The sequence below is a fragment of the Cervus elaphus genome, chromosome 1 (genome assembly GCF_910594005.1).
Source record: "Cervus elaphus chromosome 1, mCerEla1.1, whole genome shotgun sequence".
Taxonomy (NCBI): domain Eukaryota; kingdom Metazoa; phylum Chordata; class Mammalia; order Artiodactyla; family Cervidae; genus Cervus; species Cervus elaphus.
This window is the reverse complement of record NC_057815.1, coordinates 67388427-67410936: the sequence shown is the minus strand read 5'-3', so window position 1 is coordinate 67410936 and position 22510 is coordinate 67388427. Positions and strand designations below refer to the sequence as shown.

Genomic DNA, 22510 nt, shown 5'->3' with positions numbered 1-22510 from the left:
GATCTTCTTCCTCAAATGAACTAGACTCTTTGACAGTAATACATCACAATTAGTGTTAGTAAACGTCATCGACACTTTTTTAACTTTTAAGAAAAAGATAGGACAACTATCTAGGCTAACTCCTACATTTCATGAATGAGGAAACTGAAGTCAAGAGAAAGGAAATTATTTTCTTGGGATCATACAACTAGCAGTAAAAATAAGACCAGAACCAAGGTAAGCTACTAACATAACAGTCAATGTATAACATAAAACAAATCAAAGCTCTTAAATCACATTTTCTCATTTTATTTTTGACTAAACATTTTTAATATATTCACATTATAAAAATATAGAAAATTAGTAAGAAAGAGAGGAGAAAAAAGCTCATGATTTGCCATCTAAATGTCATCTCTTTGGATGTTCTCTATGATCTTTTCCCCCAACTCTGCTGAAATATTATTGACATATAACATTTAAGTTTAAGGCACTGGATGTGATCATTTGATACATGTGTATATGCAAAATAGTTATCACAATAACCTCCAGCCTCTCACATAATCATCATTTGTGTGTGTGGATAACATTTAATATCTATTCTCTTAAAAACTTTCAAGTATTAATACCATACAATTAATTAGTCACTATGTTGTACACTTAACAGATTCCCAGAACTAATTCATCTTACAGCTGGGAGTTGGTACCCTTTGACCAACATCTCCCCATTCCCCCACGTCCTCAGTTCAGTTCAGTCGCTCAGTCGTGTCCGACTCTTTGCGACCCCATGAATCACAGCACGCCAGGCCTCCCTGTCCATCACCAACTCCCAGAGTTTACTAAAACTCATGCCCATCGAGTCAGTGATGCCATCCAGCCACCTCATCCTCTCTCGTCCCCTTCTCCTCCTGCCCCCAATCCCTCCCAGCATCAAGGTCTTTTCCAATGAGTCAACTCTTTGCATCAGGTGGCCAAAGTATTGGAGTTTCAGCTTCAGCATCAGTCCTTCCAAGGAACACCCAGGACTGATCTCCTTTAGGATGGACTGGCTGGATCTCCTTGCAGTCCAAGGGACTCTCAAGAGTCTTCTCCAACACCACAGTTCAAAAGCATCAATTTTTTGGTGCTCAGCTTTCTTCACAGTCCAACTCTCACATCCATACATGACCACTGGAAAAACCATAGCCTTGACTAGACGGACCTTTGTTGGCAAAGTAATGTCTCTGCTTTTTAATATGCTATCTAGGTTGGTCATAACTTTCCTTCCAAGGAGTAAGCGTCTTTTAATTTCATGGCTGCAGTCACCATCTGCAGTGATTTTGGAGCCCAAAAAACTAAAGTGTGACACTGTTTCCACTGTTTCCCCATCTATTTCCCATGGGGTGATGAGACCAGATGCCATGATCTTAGTTTTCTGAATGTTAAGCTTTAAGCCAACTTTTTCACTCTTCTCTTTCACTTTCACCAAGAGGCTTTTTAGTTCCTCTTCACTTTCTGCCATAAGGGTGGTGTCACCTGCATATCTAACATTATTCATATTTCTCCCGGCAATCTTGATTCCAGCTTGTGCTTTATCCAGCCCAGCGTTTCTCATGATGTACTCTGCATGTAAGTTAAATAAGCAGGGTGACAATATGCAGCCTTGATGTACTTCTTTTCCTATTTGGAACCAGTCTTTTGTTCCATGTCCAATTCTAACTGTTGCTTCCTGACCTGCATACAGGTTTCTCAAGAGGAAGGTCAGGTGGTCTGGTAGTCCCATCTCCTTCAGAATTTTCCACATTTTATTCCCACCTCCTAGCCCTTGACAATCACCATTCTAATCTCTATTTCTATGAAGTCAGATTTTTTAGATTCTACATGTAACGGAGAACATATATTATTTGTCTTTATCTGACTTATTTCATCTACCACAACGCACTCAAGGTCCTCCATGTGGTTGCAAACAGCAAGATTCCTTTCTTTTTCATGGCTGAATATTCCTGTGTGTGTGAGAGAGACATGTTTTGCATGGAGTTATTCAGTTTTCCCAACACCATTTATTTTAGAGATTATCTTTTCCCCATGGAGTCTTCTTGGAGTCCTTGGAATTTTTGGTTTCAGTAAAGTTGAACTTATCAATCTTTTTCTTATGGCTTCCACTTCATGTGGCTGCCCCACACCATATATTAATGTTCTTATCATCTTTTAAAATTCAGTAGTTTAATCCATTTGGATTTTTTTATAATAACCTATTTTTATACATGGGCTTATTTCTGGATTCTTTCTGCCAATACCATACTACTGATAAGAGTTTTAGAATATGTTTTTGTTCATGTACTGTTGAAGCCTTGCTTGGAGAATTTTGGGTATTACTTTGCTAGCGTGTGAGATGAGTGCAATTGTGCAGTAGTTTGAACATTCTTTGGCACTGCCTTTCTTTGGGATTGGAATGAAAACTAAGCTTTTCCAGTCCAGTGGCCACTGCTGAGTTTTCCAGATTTGCTGGCATATTGAGTGCAGCACTTTCACAGCATCATCTTTTAGGATTTGAAATAGCTCAACTGGAATTCCATCACATCCACTAGTTTTGTTCAGTGATGTTCCCTAAGGCCACTTGACTTCGCATTCCAGGATGCCTGGCTCTAGGTGAGTGATCCTACCATTGTGATTATTTGGGTCGTGAAGATCTTTTTCATATAGTTCTTCTGTGCATTCTTGCCACCTCTTCTTAATATTTTCTGCTTCTGTTAGATCCATACCATTTCTGTCCTTTATTGTGCCCATCTTTGCATGAAATGTTCCCTTGGTATCTCTTAATTTTCTTGAAGAGCTCTCTAGTCTCTGCCATTCTATTGTTTTCCTCTGTTTCTTTGCAATGATCACTGAGGAAGGCGCTCTTATCTCTCCTTGCTATTCTTTGGAACTCTGCCTTCAAATGGGTATATCTTTCCTTTTCTCCTTTGCCTTTCACTTCTCTTCTTTTCACAGCTATTTGTAAGGCCTCCTCAGACAGCCATTTTGCTTTTTTGCATTTCTTTTTCTTGGGGATGGTCTTGATCCCTGTCTTCTGTACAATGTCAAGAACCTCCATCCATAGTTCATCAGGCACTCGTCTATCAGATCTAATCCCCTGAATCTATTTCTCACTTCCACTGTATAATAGTAAGGGATTTGATTTAGGTCATACCTGAATGTTCTAGTGGTTTTCCCTACTTTCTTCAATTTAAGTCTGAATTTGGCAATAAGGAGTTCATGATCTGAGCCACAGTCAGCTCCCCGTCTTATTTTTGCTGACTGTATAGAGCTTCTTCATCTTTGGCTGCAAAGAATATAATCAATCTGATTTCAGTGTTGACCATCTGGTGATGTCCATGTGTAGAGTTTTCTCTTGTGTTGTTGGAAGAGGGTGTTTGCTATGACCAGTGTGTTCTCTTGGCAAAACTCTATTAGCCTTTGCTCTGCTTCATTCTGTACTCCAAGGCCAAATTTGCCTGTTACTCCAGGTGTTTCTTGACTTCCTACTTTTGCATTCCAGTCCCCTATAATGAAAAGGACGTCTTTTTTGGGTGTTAGTTGTAGAAGGTCTTGTAGGTCTTCACAGAACCATTCAACTTCAGCTTCTTCAGCACTACTGGTCAGGGCATAGACTCGAATTATTTTGATACGGAATGGTTTGCCTTGGAAACGAACAGAGATCATTCTGTCGTTTTTGAGATTGTATCCAAGTACTGCATTTTGGACTCTTCTGTTGACTGTGAGGGCTACTCCATTTCTTCTAAGGGATTCTTGCCCACACTAGTAAATATAATGGTCATCTGGTTAAATTCACCCATTCCAGTCCATTTTAGTTCACTGATACCCAAAATGTTGACATTCACTCTTGCCATCTCCTGTTTGACCATTTCCAATTTGCCTTTGATTTGATTGATTTCCAATTTGATTCACGGACCTAACATTCCAGGTTCCTATGCAATATTGCTCTTTACAGCATCGGACTTTGCTTCTATCACCAGTCACATTCACAACTGGGTGTTGTTTTTGCTTTGGCTTCGTCTCTTCATTCTTTCTGGAGTTATTTCTCCACTGATCTCCAGTAGCCTACTGGGCACCTACCAACCTGGGGAGTTCATCTTTCAGTGTCCTATCTTTTTGCCTTTTCATACTGTTTATGGGTTTCTCAAGGCAAGAATACTGAAGTGGTTTGCTATTCCCTTCTCCAGTGGACCACATTTTGTCAGAACTCTCCACCATAACCGATCCATCCTGGGTGGCCCTACATGGCATGGCTGATAGTTTCATTGAGCTAACGTTAACTTCCACTATCAACTACTTACTTACCGTGAACACAGCCCAGGAAAGGGCAGAATGGCCTCCTCCATGCAGAAGGAGTAGGACTGGACCCTCTGAACCACTCTTGTAAACTCGAAAAGTGTATGAATAGTTAAAGATAACATAACTAAGCTTTTGCTCACTGAAATTTTTGATTACTTAATTATGATGATACCAATCAGAAAATTCAGACAGGACTAAGCTATAAGCAAAGCTACAGCCTTCCAAGCTTAAGAGGAACTTACGGAGAAGTTTCTGAGACACCAGACCTGTTTTTGAGGCATGGGAGCTGTGTGACACTTTTTCAATTGAAAAAAAAAATACACCGAACTATTCCCTTTGCCCTAATGAGGACATAATTCCTGGTTTCTAGACAATAAACTGGTTCAACTCACTTCACTCATGAAACCGTTCCTCAAAAGATATATCAGTTTCAGGAATTTAATTTCTTAATCCCTTCCCATGTATTAGACAATTATAGCCAAGTAAGATATTAATAGTCTTACAAGTAACATCCCATGTCGTGCAAGGAACAGACAGAATAAAAATGAAATAAACAGCAAAAATAAAGAACATTTTAGGAACTATACAAATCTTTGTAGACACTATAAATTTATTAAGGAATAAGCGAGTTTGCAAAGGATATATCCTTGCCAGTTTCATTCTCTACTTCTACATCTTCCATGGACTCAAAGTACTGACTCCAAGGAACAGGAGAAAAGTCCCGCTTTCTTCCAGGGCTAAGGGTAAGAAAAAGAGAGAGATTACAAATAAAACATAGTCATGCATGAAAAGATAAAATCTTGATCAAAATATTAAACCTGAAATGAAAACAGCATTTCTCATAAAGATATGAAGAGTTTTTATACAGTAAGTATTACATTAAAATGTGTTTTGAAAAGCTCAAATATGTATAAAAACTTTAGGATTTTAGGAAATTCATTAGTATATTTTAATCACAAACATATTGCATATATATACACAAGTTCTCTCACCTTATTCTTGGCTATAGGCTCATTCCTATCCTTTCAACCCAGTTTAATATTGTTCCTACCACAATAATTTTTGGTCACTATTGCTTCGTCATACCTTTAATCTTCCTTTTTTTTTCATGCTTCTATGTCATTTCCCAACCAAATGGCAAACTGGCCGTATCAATACCTTGAATTTCTGGGCATTTATTTGAAGATAAGCTTACACATAACTGAAATGACTTATCTAGTCAATGTACCATTGTCTGTTAGAGAAAAACTGAAAATAACCTAAGTATCAGCAGGTAACTGATTAAAATAAATTTTGGTATATAGAGAAACAATAGTTATAAAAAGCAATTATATATTGATAAAATTCCTTATTTATAGATATGATACACTGTGAAGTAAACAAACATGATGCACATACTACCATATGGGTAAAAATGGGAAATACATATAAATACAATTCCTTATGTATGTTCAGACTATCTCTGGAAGTATACTGATATAACATTGATGGTAACCTGGGAGGGGAACTATGACTAGGAGGAGAGAGGAACAATTTTCAATGCACATCCCTTTCTATCTTTCTATTTTTGAACAATGTATCATTTAAAAATATTAAATCATTTTAAAACAAAGCTAATCAATAAATATCCACCTACAACCTATGTCTTCAACTTTGGATGGAACATAAGAAAGAAAAACCCTAAGTCTTCCTCTATTTCCATATCTACTCTTCTTTCCAGTAATGAAGGAAATTCAGAACTCTTTTACGAGCAAAACATTAACTACTGCCTGAGATCTTACACATGCTATGGGACCAAACCGCGGGTATGTATAAAGTATAATATAAAGTCCCCTTTAAAAATTTAAGTGAATACAGAAGTACTCTAGGTTGACTATAATACGGAATGAATTACAATGAGGCAGCTGGGCAATCAAGGATGTATTCTCTCAACAGTCAAGTATTTATTGAATATCATTTTCTACTAGGCACTGAAACAGATTAGTGGGTCTCAATCCATGTAATAAAATTACGTGGGAAGTTTTTAAAAATACTGATGCTTAGGTCTAACTCAAGAAATTGATTTAAACCATCTGGGATGTGGCCTAGGTACTGATAATTTTTAGTTTTCCAAGTTGAGAGAGAGATGCTAGAAATACAAAGGAGAGTATATGGTTTGCAGTGACAGAGGAGTTCAAACTCCTCATTAGTTCAGTTCAGTTCAGTTCAGTTCATGCGACCCCATGAATCACAGCACACCAGGCCTGCCTGTCTATCACCACCTCCCGGAGTTTACTCAAACTCATGTCCATTGAGTTGGTGATGCCATCCAGCCATCTCATCCTCTGTCGTCCCCTTCTCCTCCTGCCCCCAATCCCTCCCAGCATCAGGGTCTTTTCCAATGAGTCAACTCTTCGCATGACAGTTCCTACCACTGCCCTATAATTCCTAACACAGTATGAACTTGGGCAAATTCAACTGATCTAAACTCTTTCTGCCTTAAATTATAGTGACTAAGTAAAATAAGATATCTTTTAAAAGAATCAAATAAATCTGGTAGTTGCTCAGTAAATGTGTAAACCTACCTTCTGATAGAAAAACTTCTTCTGTGGAAGTAAACTACAACTTTAGACCTATTTTTCTGGTTTGCTGGTTACACTTGAATTCCTACTGGAAAACTAAAAGCAGAACTCTTTAATTTTACTCACACTCACAAACTCATCTATGCATATATTAATTTGAGTATATATAACAACAATAACATGGCATGCCAAACATATTATTATAGATTCTAAGGATCTTGAATGAAATTTTAATGTCTAGACCTAGGATATGGTAGCAGTAGTACTTAACATCTGCTGTACACAACAGTGAGTCACTGTTCCAATTTACAAGCATAATTCGATTTAATTCTTACAAAACTGAAAGATATTTTTATCCCCATTTCACAGATGAGAAAACAGATTAGATACACAAAGCAACTTGCCCAAGGTTATACAACTACCAAGTGGCAGTAACAGGATTCAACTCCAGTTCCATCACTCTTCAAAGTCTCTGTACTTTATTCCAATGCTGCACTAATTCTCAGATTTTTTAAAAAATATATTTCTTTGGTTGCGTCAGGTCTTCATTGTGGTGCACAGGACCTCTGTTGCATCACGCAGAATCTTTCATTGCAGCACGTGGACTCTGGTTGTGGTGCAAGGGCTCAGCTGCTCTGTGGCATGTGGGATATCAGTTCCCTGACCAGGGATCAGACCTGCGTCCCCTGCATTGCAAGGCAGTTTCTTAACCACAGAACACCAGGGAAGTCCCCTTCAGATTTTTTTTCTTTCTCACTCTTTCATTTATACTTCTGAAAAGTAATAAGGCTTTATTTAGGGCATATTATCAAAGGTTTCCTGTTCAGAATCTAGATATGATTAACTTTGCCAAGGCCACAGAAACTTTCCAAGTTGGCCAGGCACAAGTTAAAGAAAAAGTACTTTCTACAATCAGAAATTATTGCCAGGAGAACAGCCTCCACTTCTATCTAATCTTCCTTTTAAAAAAAAGTTTCAGGGACTACCCAACTTTCCCAACGTATGAGTAATTCCCATTTAGTTTAAAAGGCAATAATTTACACCTCAAAATGCTGCTCCTACTACCACAGAGATTTTTCAGGCATACTCCTAACATCTGCATTTCAACACATAATTGTTTATATACTCCAAGACTTGGAGACATTTGGTAATTTAGACAAGAAGTAAAATAGTAAGGACCTTGTATGAAAACTAGTTCTAAAAAATACATGCACCCTAATATTCAGAGCAGCACTATTTACAATAGCCAGGACATGGGAGCAACCTAAATGTCCATCAACAGAGGAATGGATAAAGAAAATATGGTACACATATTCAATGGAATATTACTCAGCCATAAAAAGGAATGAAATAATGCCACTTGCAACAACAAGGATGGACCTAGAGATTATCATACTAAGTGAAGTAAGTCAGACAGAGAAAGACAAAAACAGCGTATCACTCATATGTGAAATCTAAAAATACGACACAAATGAACATACCTATGAAACAGAAACAGACTCACAGATACAGAGAACAGACTTGTGGTTGCCAACTTGTGATTGGGGATGCAGGCGGTGGGGGGAGAAAGGATTTCAAGTCGGGGATTAGCAGATGCAAACTAGTATATATAGGACAGATAAACAAGGTCCTATATATTCCATGATAAACAATAGAAAATATATATTTATTTATAACTTAGTGACTCTGCTATACAGCAGAAATTAATTCAACATTGTAAATCAATTATAGCTTGATTAAAAAAAAAAAACCCTTGGCCTATATGTTAACCTTAACAATCTATTTCCAGCAGAAAGTGGAAAAATTTTAAAGGGGATGAAAAGAATGAGGGGCTACTGCACTCTTAAAACTTTTAAAATCTAAATTAATTTTCCATTTGCTAGACTAAAGCTTTGTTCTGCCATTATTAATTGTGCGACCTTGGGCAAGTCACTTAACTTCTCAAGGCCTGAGTTTCTTCATGTCAGATAGGTTTGTAGCATCAGTTTTATAAGCTTTGTTATGAGGATTAAAGTAGTCCTTTGGCTACTCTCAAATTACCCTGTTCTATTCTCTGGTGGCTCAAACAGCAAAGAATCTGCCTACAATGCAGGAGACCCGGGTTTGATCCCTGGGTCAGGAGGATTCCCTGGAGATAGGAATCTTTTCCATGGCAACCCCCTCCAGTATTCCTGCCTGGAGAATTCCATGGACAGATGAACATGAGTCCAGTGGGCTACAGTCCATGGGTTCACAAAGAGTCAGACACAGCTGAGCAACTAACACTTACTATTTTTGTCATGGAGCCAATCATTTTCAAAAATTAGTTTATTCCTTGGATGTATGGATCCCAGTGAGGCTGCAGAAGGAGAGGGTGGTGAACTGGGAGAACAGGACTGACATATACACTATCATGTATAAAGCAGGTATCTAGTAAGAACCCTACTCTATAGCACATGGATCTCTACTCAATGCTCTGTGGTAACCTACATGGGAAGAAAATCCAAAAAAACTCCATCTTATTTGATAGAACACATCCTCCATTAGCTTCCTGAGAAAGGGGAATTAATTTTGAAACTTTGCATGTCAGAAAATGCTGTTACCCATTTTTACACTTGACTGACAGCTTTCTTTGATATTGAAATTTTATGTTACAGACATTTCCATACTGTGGAAGGAAGTACCTTGATAGATTCAACTTTGGAAGTGTTGGCTAAAATTATACGTACATTTGTATAAAAATGTGAATATATAAAAAATAAGTATATATAAGATCACATTTATATAATTACATTTTTAAAACATATACAGGGAATTCCCTGGTGGTACAGTGTTTAGGAGCTGGCACTTTCCCTGTGGTAGCCTGGGTTCAATTATTGGCTGGGGGACTAAGATCCTGCAAGCTATGTTGTGTGGTGGGGAAAAACACAAAAACAAAAAACAAAGGACACCACTGAAAATATGGAAAATCATAGATCTGATAAGGAACTTGTATCTAGAATATATAAAGAACTCATAACACAAAGATAACCCAATTTCTTAATGAACAAAGGATCTGAAAAGACATTCTTCCAGAGAAGATATACAAGTGGTCAATAAGGACATGAAAAGATATTCAGCATCATTTAGTTATTAGGGAAATGCAAATCAAAACCACAACAAAGAACCACTTCACATCACTAACACAGCTTTTGACAGAAAGACTGCCAATGACAAGTGTTGGCAAGAATGGAGAGAGTCAGAACCCACATCCATTGCTGATGGGAATATAAAATGGTACAGCTGCTTTGAAGAACAGTTTGTCAATTCCTCAAAAGGTTAAACAGAGATATCATATGATCTAGCAATTCCATTCCTAGGAAACTTCCCAAGGAAAATGAAAACATCATGTCTACATAAAAACTTGTATGACAATGTTCACAGGGGCATCGTTCATAATAGCTAAAAAGTAGGAACAACTCAAGTCTCTATTAACTGTTGAACAGATAAATAAAATTTGGTATAAATCCATACAATGGAATATTATTGGGCAACAAAAAAAGAATAGAGTAATTCAACATGCTACAATAAAGATGAACTTAAAATATTATGGTAGGCAAAGAGCTCATTCACAAAAGATCACATATATTGTTTAAGTCCATTTATTATAAATGTCCAGATTAGGTACATCTATTGAGAAAGAAAACAGATGGCTGCCTAGGGCTTGGAGGTTTAAGGGAAAGTGAGGACTAAAAAGCAAGACATATTGCTCATGGGTATAAAGTTTCTTTTGGGATGCTAAACATGTTCTAAATTGACTATGGTAATGGTTGCAGAACTTTGGGCATATGCTTAAAAAAAAACATTGTACATTCTAAATGAGTCAGTTGTATAGTATGTGAACTCTATCTCAATTAAAGTGTTAGCCAAAAATGAGAAGGGGAACATTTAATTATATCATTACTACTCTAATAGAGAAAACAATGAAATTAGAAAAACACAGGTCAGATGAGACAAAATACAAAATAAGATGGCAGAAATAAATCCAAATGTATGAAAAATAAACTAATTACTCTAGGTTTTAAATATCTTAAGATGAGATTTTTTAAAAATTTCAAAATATATACTTTTTAAAAAGAGACAAAAAGTTCTAAAATAAAAAAAGATGGACAAAAACATAGTAGGCAAATATTAGACAAAACAATTTTACATTATTCTTTCTCAAACTTTAGGGCATTTTTCTATCAACTTCTAATTAAGTTATTGCTGTTGAGTTTTTTTAATTTATAGATTTTCTATCATTTCTTACCAATATATACTTTTAAATTTTTATTTTATATTGCAGTTGAGTTTTAAAGAATCTTTTTATCCCCCACATTTCTAAACTTTAATCTTAAAGTAGAACAAGCTTCTTCTTAGGAGATCCCTTAAACTTTCTCTTCTATTGAATTATATCGACTATACATGTTTTTATTCCCAACATTTACATTTTGTTCTCTGAAACCAGGTTCCTTTTTTTTTTTTTAATAATAGAGCATTCTCTTCTTGTTTCACAGATGCCAAACTGTCTCGTCTCTAACAAGAGATGTTGGTTGGGGCGGGGGGCGGGGGGGCGGGTGTTTGGTTTTTTGTGGGTTTTTTTTTGGCTGTACCCCAAGGCTTGGCTTGCAAGATCTTTGTTCCCCAATCAGGGATTGAACCTGTGCCATAGCAGTGAAAGTGCCAAGTCCTAACCACTGGACCACCAGAAAATTCGAGATGCTCACTTATTTAGTATTTTATTTTGTTCTATGCACTACTGTTTCCTTTTCTCATTTTGTTTTGGTTTCTGTCTTTTGTGTTAGAGGCCTTCCCTGGATTACTGGTGATTCTATGAAAAAGGAGGGGGAAAAAAAAAAAGAAAAAGGAGGGTTTGTTGACTACTGAGTATCACTGTACAGTTATCAAGTAGAGACCCGGACTTTTAAATGAGGGACTCTTCCCTTTAAATATCAATATCTGCATGTCTTTTCTCTTAGGCCAGCCATTTCTCCAGAGATAAATCCTCCAATCTTCTGCTTGGGCCATAAAACTAGCTGTGAGCCTTCTGAAAAGGATGTGAAGAGTCTCATTTGTTCAGTCAACAAATAGGCATTAATAAGCACCTATGAGATATTATTTTAGGCACTGGGAATACTGCAGTGAACAAAAAACAAAACCCCTCCTCTTGTGTTTACACTTAATAGGAGACATGGGCAAAAGTTTGCAAGGTGGCAATAAGGGCCATATAAAGTCAGGAAGCGGGACAATGAATATCAGAATGGGAAGGAATAAATTTTAAATCAGGTGATCAGGGAAGGCTTCTTTAAGCAAAGACCTGAGGAAAGTAAAGGAGAAACCATAACATATTTAGAAGACACAATTATGTACTTTCACTTAATACCTGTTTCATCCAGCTGCTTTATCCCTCTCATATCCCTACTGTCTCTAAATCCAGAGCCACTCTGGTTCAATTTTTCCAGAAGTTAACCTGTCTCCCATTATTGAGAAATTTATTTTCAATAAATAGAGGGAAAGGAAAAGATCTGGGAGTCTAATGGAGTCAATCAATCCTATTTTTAACCCCCTTTCAGAGGTACCTAGCATCTACAATTCCTGAATCTTTATGGGGTTGACATATGGATTAACTTCAACTTTCATTCTCTTTCTACAGTTTGCAGTTCGCTCTTCCCTGTCAGTGAATTAACAGTTTTCAACTTGCCATCTTCCTAAATCCTGCTGGTATCTTACCTTCCCTCCTCTTCCTTGTCCTTTGATTATTCCTTTTTCCAAGTTACTTTACTATAATTTCAAGGGGCTTGAGGAGAAAATGGAGATGAATTAATGAACTAATTTCAACAACTCTCTAGGGTAGCTGCTATTATTCCTCTTTTGCAAATGAGAAAGCTAAACCCAAGAGAGGTTAAATAACTCATCCAAAACCATAAAAAGTAGCTCAGCTAGGGTCATTTCCTTATTGGTTTTTAATACTACCCTCAAAATAATATTAGGTTCTCTCTCCATTCTTAAAATCATCAAAGCTAACAATAAGCACCCAGAAATCCCCAGGAAGAAGTGGAAGAGGATTAGTTCCTGCCATAGGGATAATGATTGGTAGAGGACTCTTAAAGCAAGTCTGAGTACCACGGAGACTAAGAAGAAAGTCAAGGTTTACAACTATAATTATAATGATGGGACAGAGCAGAAGGGTGGAGTGAAAAGGAAGAATCAAAGACAATTCTCAAGTTTCTCTGAAGTCATTCACAAAGAAAGAACAGAGGAAACCTTATAAAAGAGTTCCAACTTAACAAAACACTGATTTACCAGGTGCTTGAAAATTCTACATCCTACTCCTAATACTTCTCTGCGTTGGCCACTGATGAAAATGTTCCTTATTAACTGGGCATCATAGAATCCAAAAATGGAAATAGCAGGATCTTACACAACGTCCTGTATTAGACAAGAAAGGATACTTATGGCCCAATATACGACTGGTTGTATGAATGAAACTTTACCTCACTTAAAACCACTTTCAGATAAGATATTTAGTCTATGGGAACTTCCAACCTGCTGAGTCAGATCACACAAAAACCTGCTTTGTTTCAAATGGATGGATAAAGACAATGGCTGCAGCACAATAACAACTCTAAACTTATACTTCTGATAATTAAGAACTGTGCTTTACCCAAGTTAGAAATTTTTCTAAATTTTATTTCTACCACTCACCCAATATAAGAACAGCATAAGTAATAACATCTTTTTCAAAAACACTAAAAGTAAACAGAAAAAAGGATATAAAGTGATCCGGCCTCAAACAAAAACACAACCACTGAGATATCAGTAATGAAAGCAAAAAAGCAGGCAATAGAACACTTTATGACAGTCTACAAAGATCAACTGGAGTTGTTCACTCTTATTACTGATGCGTGGCCATTCTCAGTCATCAGAACACGTGGAAGCTACTATTCTGCTTAGATATATCACAATAGGAAGAAAGAGTTTTGAGGTCAGAGCTTAAAGGCCAATAAAATCCTTATAGAAAACCCTAATATTTCAGAACCAGTGGTTCTATAACCCCTTCCCTAGACTCATCTAAATGCCATGACGATCCAGAATAAAAGACAAACAGCAAATATCTTTAGGGTAATTATTTAAGGGATTTTTTCCAGTCACAACTTGCTTATATAAGCAGCTAACTTAATTTCAATTAAAGAGACCTCTGGGTATGCCTTGAATGGCAGGCCCTGATACACTTTCTGGGCATGAGGGAAATCAGCAGGCCTGAAATTTTCATCAATGAAAACTTGCTTCTTGACCTCAAAGAGCTAATGCTTGGAGGGAGATAGGCAAGTAAACAGTCACTGTATACTATAGCTATGACAGAAATAAGCCTAGGGTACCATAAGAGCTCACAGATGGGACATTCAATCTTGTTCAGGACACTTATGGGGATGGAACCAGGTCAGAGAAGGATTCACAAAGATTACATCTGGTGGGAAAATTTTGTTAAATCAAATGCTATAAAAATTGGAAGTACCATTTTTATTAAACAATGACTTGGATAGGGAATAGGCAAAAGTACAAACCTTCTAATTATCAATAAAAAAGTAATTTCCCAATATTCAGTGGAAAAAAATGTTAGTGTATTCTCCAACTTAAAAATGGCCTTATATTTCAAAGGTTTGTAAAGTAAGTTGTTGGAAAAACTGAAGTACATTTCCTCTGATTAACAGTATTATAAAATATTCGTAGATTCTCTGAGAAGCTCCATCCCCAAGTCTAGTTAGCCATAATATGTTACAATGCTATTTCTGATGAAATTCAGTTAATAATAAGCATGTAGTTCACGTGATTCACATAGAAAACTGAATTTAAATTATATTAATATATCTTGAACCATGGTTCTTAGGCTTAAGGAAAAGCTGGTTTAATTAAATGGATGAGAAGGATTAAATGAAACAAACCAGACACACGTGCATTTGTGCTGGGCACTTGACAAGCATTATCTAAATTTAATCCCCACAACAACCTGGATTGCATTTTCTTAACAGGATAAACATAGAGGGATATAAATATGGAATCATAGAGGGATATAATAGGGTACAAGTTCATTTTTATATACTGTTAATAATCACAGTTTTTTTTTTTTTTAATAATCACAGTTTTAAAATTTCACTTCTATGCTCAAGAAGTCTGGCTCTTCCCTCATATTTACTTCCCTACTAAATTCAGGGTGCACAATTCTAAGCTGATGAAAAAACGTCATATGTCCACTGTATCTGAGCATCATTCATTCATTGATCAAATGTTTACTGACCTCCTGTGTGCTAACCACTTTGGGGCTAAAACACAAAAGGAGATTACTGTTAAATTAGTGAAGACTAAGCAAAATAAATCACAATCAAGTTGTGAGATGAAATAGTGTATGTACAAGGCACCACTGACTGATGATAAACCATGATTTTTCTAACACTAAAAAAAAAAGAGTTACCGGGGAATTCCCTGGTGGTCCAGTGGTTAGAACTCTGCACTTTCACTGCCAAGGAAGCAAGTTCAAGCCCTGGTCAGGGAACTAAAAAAAATAAAAAGCTACCAACTAAAGTATGCCACAATACTTTATCACGCAGAATTCATTTTACATTTCTTTTTATAACTTTATATCTTTAGTTAGCTATTTTTGGCTACTCTGGGTCTGCATTGCTGGGTGTGGGTTTTGTCTGTTCTGGCGAGTGGGGGCCACTCTCCAGCTGCAGTGCACAGACTTCTCATTACAGCGGCTGGCTTCTCTTGGGGCAGACTACAGGTTCTAGAGGGCGGACTCAGTACTTGTGGTGCAAGGACTTAGCTGCTCCATGGCCTGCACAATCTTCCTGGGCTTCATAGGTGGCTCAATGGTAAAGAATCCACCTGCCAAGCAGGAGACCTGCGTTTAATTCCTGGGTCCGGAAGATCGATCTCCTGGAGAAGAAAACGGCAACTCACTCCAGTATTCTTGTCTGGGAAATCCCATGGACAGAGGAGCCTGGTGGGCTACAGTGCATGAAGTCACAAAGAGTTGGATATGACTTAGCAACTAAACAACTAACTACTCTCATAGTAAGGACTTACTTCAGTTCTGGAGAATAAGAGAGAAAAAGTGTCAAGTTTTGTTAAAGTAAAACTAAGCAACACGCACGAATCTTTATATACAAGAGACAAACTCCAAGCATGAGTTTCAACCTTATGAGCATTTTAAATCGCAAATTAGTCAATGTACTTGTAAACACTCACAATACACTCAGCCTAAATGCTTGGTGTTGAAATAAAGTATTGATTCTATTTATGAACTGAAACGACTTTCAGAGGAGTATCACTTAAATTACCCCATCTTAATGCAACTGGTGAGGAAATAAGGTTTCTTTACAGAGTGAAGCTAAACAGGTCTAGGATTTCAGTTTCTCATTCAGTCAGCACTTCAGCAGCCAGCACGTGAGACACCCAGGAAATTAAGACATGATTCCTACCATTAAGAAGCTCACAGTCCTGAGTAGACAGCAGATCAATAATTACAGGAGTCAGAGGGTTAAGTGTTATATCTACAGAAGACTGTGGGGGCATAGAAGATGTGCTCCTTGACTATTATGTGATAATGCCTACTAGGAGATAATGACCAAAACCAACAGAACTGTATGACCACTATGCATCAACTGTTAAGGAAATAAGGGAGAGGAAGAAGAAAAAGAGAGAAGAAAATTTTTTCCCTGCCTAGACACAAGGAATAAGAAATAAAAGTTGTATGTTTTTAGGTGAATGTCTCAAATCCAAATAGACTTATTAGTATTTCAGCATCTACTAGGCTGCTTAAGTTTGTTAGGAGGGCAAGTAATGAGGCATGAGCTGCACAGTAGCAGTTCCTAGTCATTGTTGTCACAAATTCTCCAGCTTAGGAGTCTTCTGGTGGGGACAAAATACTGAAGTCTAATTGCAGCCAGCTATTTAAAGCAAGACACCACTGCACTTATATAAAAAAAAGAAAAGTTCTCATTAGCAACACTGAAGAGAATGGCAAGAATGGAAAGGAAGGCAACCAAATGGCTGTCTGGGATGATGAGAGTTCATTACTATTGATAAGGGCATCTTATTAAAGCAGATGACTTAGATTCTAAAAACTGTGTACTGGATCAGATTATTAAGAGATCATCTAATTCAAATCTTACTTTATGGGAAGGAATAATTAGCTGTCTATTATACAACAAGTTGGATTTTGAATTCAGCAAGAAAAATATTCCCTTTTAAAAATGTGAAAGACTCAAAGACATAAATTTCCCAGAGCCACTCTCCACAGCACTAGAGCTTAAACTCAAGCATGTCTGGTGCCACAGAAGTCTTTATAGAACACTTCAGAGTTCCTTCTGAGGCCCAGAAAGAGGAAGACTTGACCAAGTCACATGGCTTATTAGTGGCAGAGATAGGATTCCCACTTACACCTGGAAAAAGTCCATGGCAAGGACATACACAGAGACACAGTGGAAAAAGACTGATGGTAAACAACTTCAGCCTTCTGCCATGATTTATAATGACAAGAATTTTCAACATAATCTCTTATTCAATCTTCAAAATACAGAGTTGACCCTTGAACAACATAAGAGGGGCTGGGTTTGGGGGTGTGTGTGTGTAACCCTTCATGCAACTGAAAATTTATGTATAACTTACAGTTGGCCCTGCGTACCTGTGGACCCTCCATATTTGAGATTCCACAGATGCAATTTCAACCGACTGTCAATTGTATTAAGTATAGTACACCTGACCCTTCCACAAAACAGCATGAACTGCATGGGTCCACTTACACAAGGATTTGTTTTCAATAGCAAATACTGCACAAGTGTAATGGTAAATACAACACAAGTGGAAGTTGGTTGAAGGTGCAGACACTAAACCATGGAATATGGAGGGCCAACTATAAGTTTACCTGGATTTTTCACTGTGGGGAGGGTCGGCACCCCAACTCCCTGTTGTTGAAGGGTCTATGGCATTTACTATCGGAAAAAAAAACCTCATGTGTAACAGGACTTGCTCAGTTCAAACCACTGTTGTTCAAGGGTCAACTATATAGGTAGTATGTGCTTGGGACTGGTTGTCAAAACTGAATTTGAAGGACATCTAAGTGTGGTATATAAATGGGCCATCCTTTTAAAAGAGCTCTTTATTACTTAAAAGTTTCTTCTCTAAAAGTAACTATTTCACAGTATAAAGGAAAAAGTTTTTCCTAACCAATCAAAGGTGTTTCCTCAAATCTGACATCAAGTAACATGACAAGAAAGTCTCGTCAGGTTAAAAAAATTCCAATTACCCACTTTAGGAGAAACAGATTTGCTGGCAATACGTCTAGCAAAAATGGAAAAATGGACATTCCATTCAGAAGTGCTCAGGTCAAGGGACTCAAAAGTGGCATATAGGGGAGAGGGAGAAAATGGGGGAGGGAGGGAAAGAGAGAAACCACTTCCTAAACCTGTGCTGTAAAAAAACCAGTAGGGAATCTGAAGTCAGATTAGCCTGTTCCTCTTGTTAATATCAGGACTGAGAGCAGTTGCTGTTTACTCTCTACTCCAGACATCCCTTTCCCACTTCCCACCACTCTCTATTCCCTTAACAGAATTCCAAATAAACAGTAGCTAATAAAGATCTTTGTTATCTCTCCTCCAGTCCAAAAGAATGAATCAGAATTGGTCTAAACCAGTAATCGGAAGAGGCAATGGCACCCCACTCCAGTACTCTTGCCTGGAAAATGCCATGGATGGAGGAGCCTGGTAGGCTGCAGTCCATGGGGTTGCTAAGAGTCGGACACAACTGAGCAACTTCACTTTTATTTTTCACTTTCATGCATTGGAGAAGGAAATGGCAACCCACTCCAGTATTCTTGCCTGGAGAATCCCAGGGACGGAGGAGTCTGGTGGGCTACAGTCCATGGGGTCGCGAAGAGTCGGACACGACTAAGCGACTTAACTCACTTTCAGTGGCACATGAACAGGCTGATGGAAAAGGAAAGAAAATTCACAAACAGACCCAAATCTACATAGAAATTTGGTGTATGATAAAGATGTCATTTTAATTAGTGGGGGAAAGGAATAATTTTTACTGAGGTGAAATTCAAATAACGGGATAAAGACTTTTTAAAAAATTGTGTTACACAATTGGATAGCCTATGGATAAAGACAAAAATGGCTTCCTAAGTGGCTCTAGTGGCAAAGAACTCACCTACCAATGCAGGAAATGCAAGAGACGTGGGTTTGATCCCTGGGTTGGGAAGATCCCCTGAAGGAGGAAATGGCAACCCACTCTAGTATTCCTGCCTGGAAAATGCCATGGACAGAGGCACCTCGAGGGCTACAGCCCACAGGATTGCAGAGAGTCAGAAGCAACTTAGCGTTCAAGTACGCACAAGATAAAAAAGATAGACCTGTTCACTTTGCATTTCAAGATAAACTTCAGATGGATGTAAAAAAGAAAGCATACAGGTCTCAGGGAGAAAAACATATGAATTACTTTATAACTTGGAAGAAGGAAATATCTTTCTGCAATCCAAAATCCAGAAGCAATGGGTTTTTCTACAGAGATTTGAGTATATTAAAATTCTAAAACGGAACTTTTTACATGGCAAAAATTATTATAAGTAAGATGGCAACTCGGAAAAATATTTTTTAACACTTATAAGGAAAAAAACCTCCTAATATATAAAAGGCTTCAAAGCAATTCCATTCTTAGGTATACATCCAAAGAAATACAAACATTATTTCCACACAGAGATTTGCATGTGAATGTTCACAGGATCATCATTCATAAGAGCAAAACACTGGAAACCCAAGTCCAGGACTGAAAAATAACTAAATTGTGATATATCTATACAATGGAATACCATTCAGCAGAAAAAAAAAAAAAAAAAGAATGAAGTACTGATAAATGCTACAATATAGATGAAATTTGAAAATATTATGCTAAGTGAAAGAACCCAGTCACAAAAGGTCACATATTGTATGGTTTTATTTATATATCTCCAGAACAGGCAACTTCATGGACACTGAAAATAAATTAATGGTTGCCAGGGGCTAAGGGAAGGGAGGGTGATGTGAATAGGTAAGTAGTTTCGTTATGGAATGATGAAAACATCCTGGAGTTAGTGATGATTGTACAACCTTGAACATACTAAAAATCACTGAACTGTATACTCTAAAAGGGTAAATTCTACAGTATGTGAATTATAAATTAACTGCTTGAAGTTGATAATTAACATAAACAGATAAACTCTTTCAGTAACTTATGATTTAACTCTTTTAAAAAGTAACTTAATATGCAACCTTGAGCAAATCACTCCATTTTGCCTCTTCTTTCTCTATCTGTGGTAAGCAGTTCCTTAAAGCCTTCCTAAGAGGCCCTGATGTTTGTAACACATTTAAGAAGTTGAATGAAAAACTGTCTGATCAGATACGAATAAATACACAGCTTGAAGGGGAAAAGGCTGACATTATAAGATACTGAAAGAAGAGCTTCTATTTCTTAAAGAATGAGCCTTTCTCATTGTTCTTAACATAATCTACTAGTTACCATTGCTTAAGAGCTTGTGTGTCAGGAAGCATAACTGCTTTTCATATGTTATCTCATTCTCACAGCACTCTAAGGTAAGCAGAAGTATCCCAGTTTTAGAGTTAAGAAACAGACTATGAGAGGATAAATGACTTAACTAAAGTAAATACTCAAGCTAGCCTTCAAACTCAGATCATTATCACTTCAAACAACCATCTCTTTTGCACCAAGGTATAATGAGAACTGGGTTCCAGAATCACTGTGGACGGTGATTTCACTGCAGCCATGAAATTAAAAGACAACTGCTCCTTGGAAAGAAAGTAATGACGAACCTAAACAGTGTATTAAAAAGGAGAGACATCACTTTGCCTACAAAGGTCTGTATAGTCACAACTGTGGTTTTTCCAGTAGTCATAGTCATGTATGGATGTGAGAGTTGGACCATAAAAAAGGCTGAGCACCAAAGAATGGATGCTTTTGAACTGTGGTGCTGAAGAAGACTCTTGAGAATCCCTTGGACAGCAAGGAGATCAAACTAGTCAATCCTAAAGGAAATCAACCCTGAGTATTCATTGGAAGGACTGATGCTAAAGCTCCAATACCTTGGCCACCTGATGTGACGAGCCAACTCACTGGAAAAGACCCTGCTGCTGGGAAAGATTGAAGGCAGGAGGAGAAGTGGGTTGCAGAGGATGATATCGCTAGATGGCATTACTGACTCAATGGACATAAGTTTGAGCAAGCTCCGGGAGAAAGTGAAGGACAGAGGAGCCTGGGGCGCTGCAGTCCATGGGGTCATAAAGAGTCAGACACAACTTAGTGACTGAACAACAAGTAAGAACAACAATAGTAACAAAAATCCAATATAAATCTGGGTTTCTGAAGTCTTGTTTCTGCCACTTAATATCTGTGATATTAGGCAAGTTAATGAACATTTGAATTTTCTCAATAAAAGAAAATAATAACCTTCGCCCCAACTTACCTCATGGAATAATATAAAAAAGGGACTAATATATATGTGTCATTTAAAGCACTATAAAACTATAAGAGATAATTGTAGAAACAAAGTACTTACTATTGATGATCCAAAACCATACTGAAAAATGACTTACAGTCTCTCTAATCGTAATGGAATGTACTAAAATAGTGACTTTCAAAACACCCTTAAGCACACCACATGAAATAGATTAAATGTTTGTGCCCCCAAAATTCACGTTAAATCCTAACTTCCAATGTTACTTTCAAAGGTGGAGCCTTTTGGAGGTGATAAAGTCATGAGGGTGTAGCTCTCATAAAAGTGATTAGTAACCTTATAAAAGAGACCTTATAGAGCTTCCTTTCCCCTTCCCACAGGTAAGGACACAGTGAGAAGACTGCCATCTATGACCAAGAAGCAGTCCTCACCATACACGGAATCTGCTGGTGCCTTGATCTTTGACTTCTTAGTCTTCAGAACTCTGAGAAAAAAAATATGGTATTTTTTTTATGGTAACCTAACAGACTAATACCAGTTGCAAGCAGGGCTCTAAAGTCAGAGTAGTTCCAAAAGCTTTAAAAAGTTCAAAACCACTGTTCTGAGCATCATCTAGTGGCATCTATCAGGGAACAATAAAACCAGGATTTCAGGCTTTACCCAAGAAATAACATACATAAAGCTACTGCCACAATGCCTGGCACACAGTACTAACAAAAAGAAAAAAGTAATTGCTATTATAGCTTTATCCAGTAATACTTTGGAATTACTAAATTCAATTGGAAAAAAATAAATTATGGACACTCAAGAAAAACCAAAATCTCAAAACCACCCTGAATATGCAAACACAGCTAAACAAGGTTTACTGAAACTGAAGGCAAGAGATTATGGAAAATAGTTAAAAGAGTAAGTCATATAAGATACTGTCAAAGGAACAGTTCCAACCTGAGAGTAAGAGAAAGGCTGGGGAGTGGAAAAGATGGGAAGATTAAAAAAAGCAAGTGAGAAGAAGTTAGAAATGCAGGATGATTCAAAACTGGCGGAAGTGAGACTTTATAAACTAGGACCGACTTTAAAAAAAGGAAGACTGAATTCCAGGGTATTTGCAAAGGAATAAGATACATAACTCAAATTAACTATTGCCAACAATAAT

The 22510-nt window shown here is 37.3% G+C and overlaps 1 protein-coding gene across 3 annotated transcripts in view; it reads right to left on the bottom strand.

The window, feature by feature from the left end:
- PPME1 (protein phosphatase methylesterase 1) overlaps window positions 1-22510 on the bottom strand; it is a 50381-nt gene that overhangs the window by 24645 nt on the left and 3226 nt on the right. For all 3 annotated transcript variants that reach the window (XM_043906951.1, XM_043906956.1, XM_043906960.1), the window contains exons 2-3: window positions 4934-5027; window positions 4297-4389 (exon numbers count right to left, since the gene is read on the bottom strand). In XM_043906951.1, the coding sequence (XP_043762886.1) occupies window positions 4297-4389; window positions 4934-5027 (187 nt within the window). The remainder of the gene's footprint in view (window positions 1-4296; window positions 4390-4933; window positions 5028-22510) is intronic.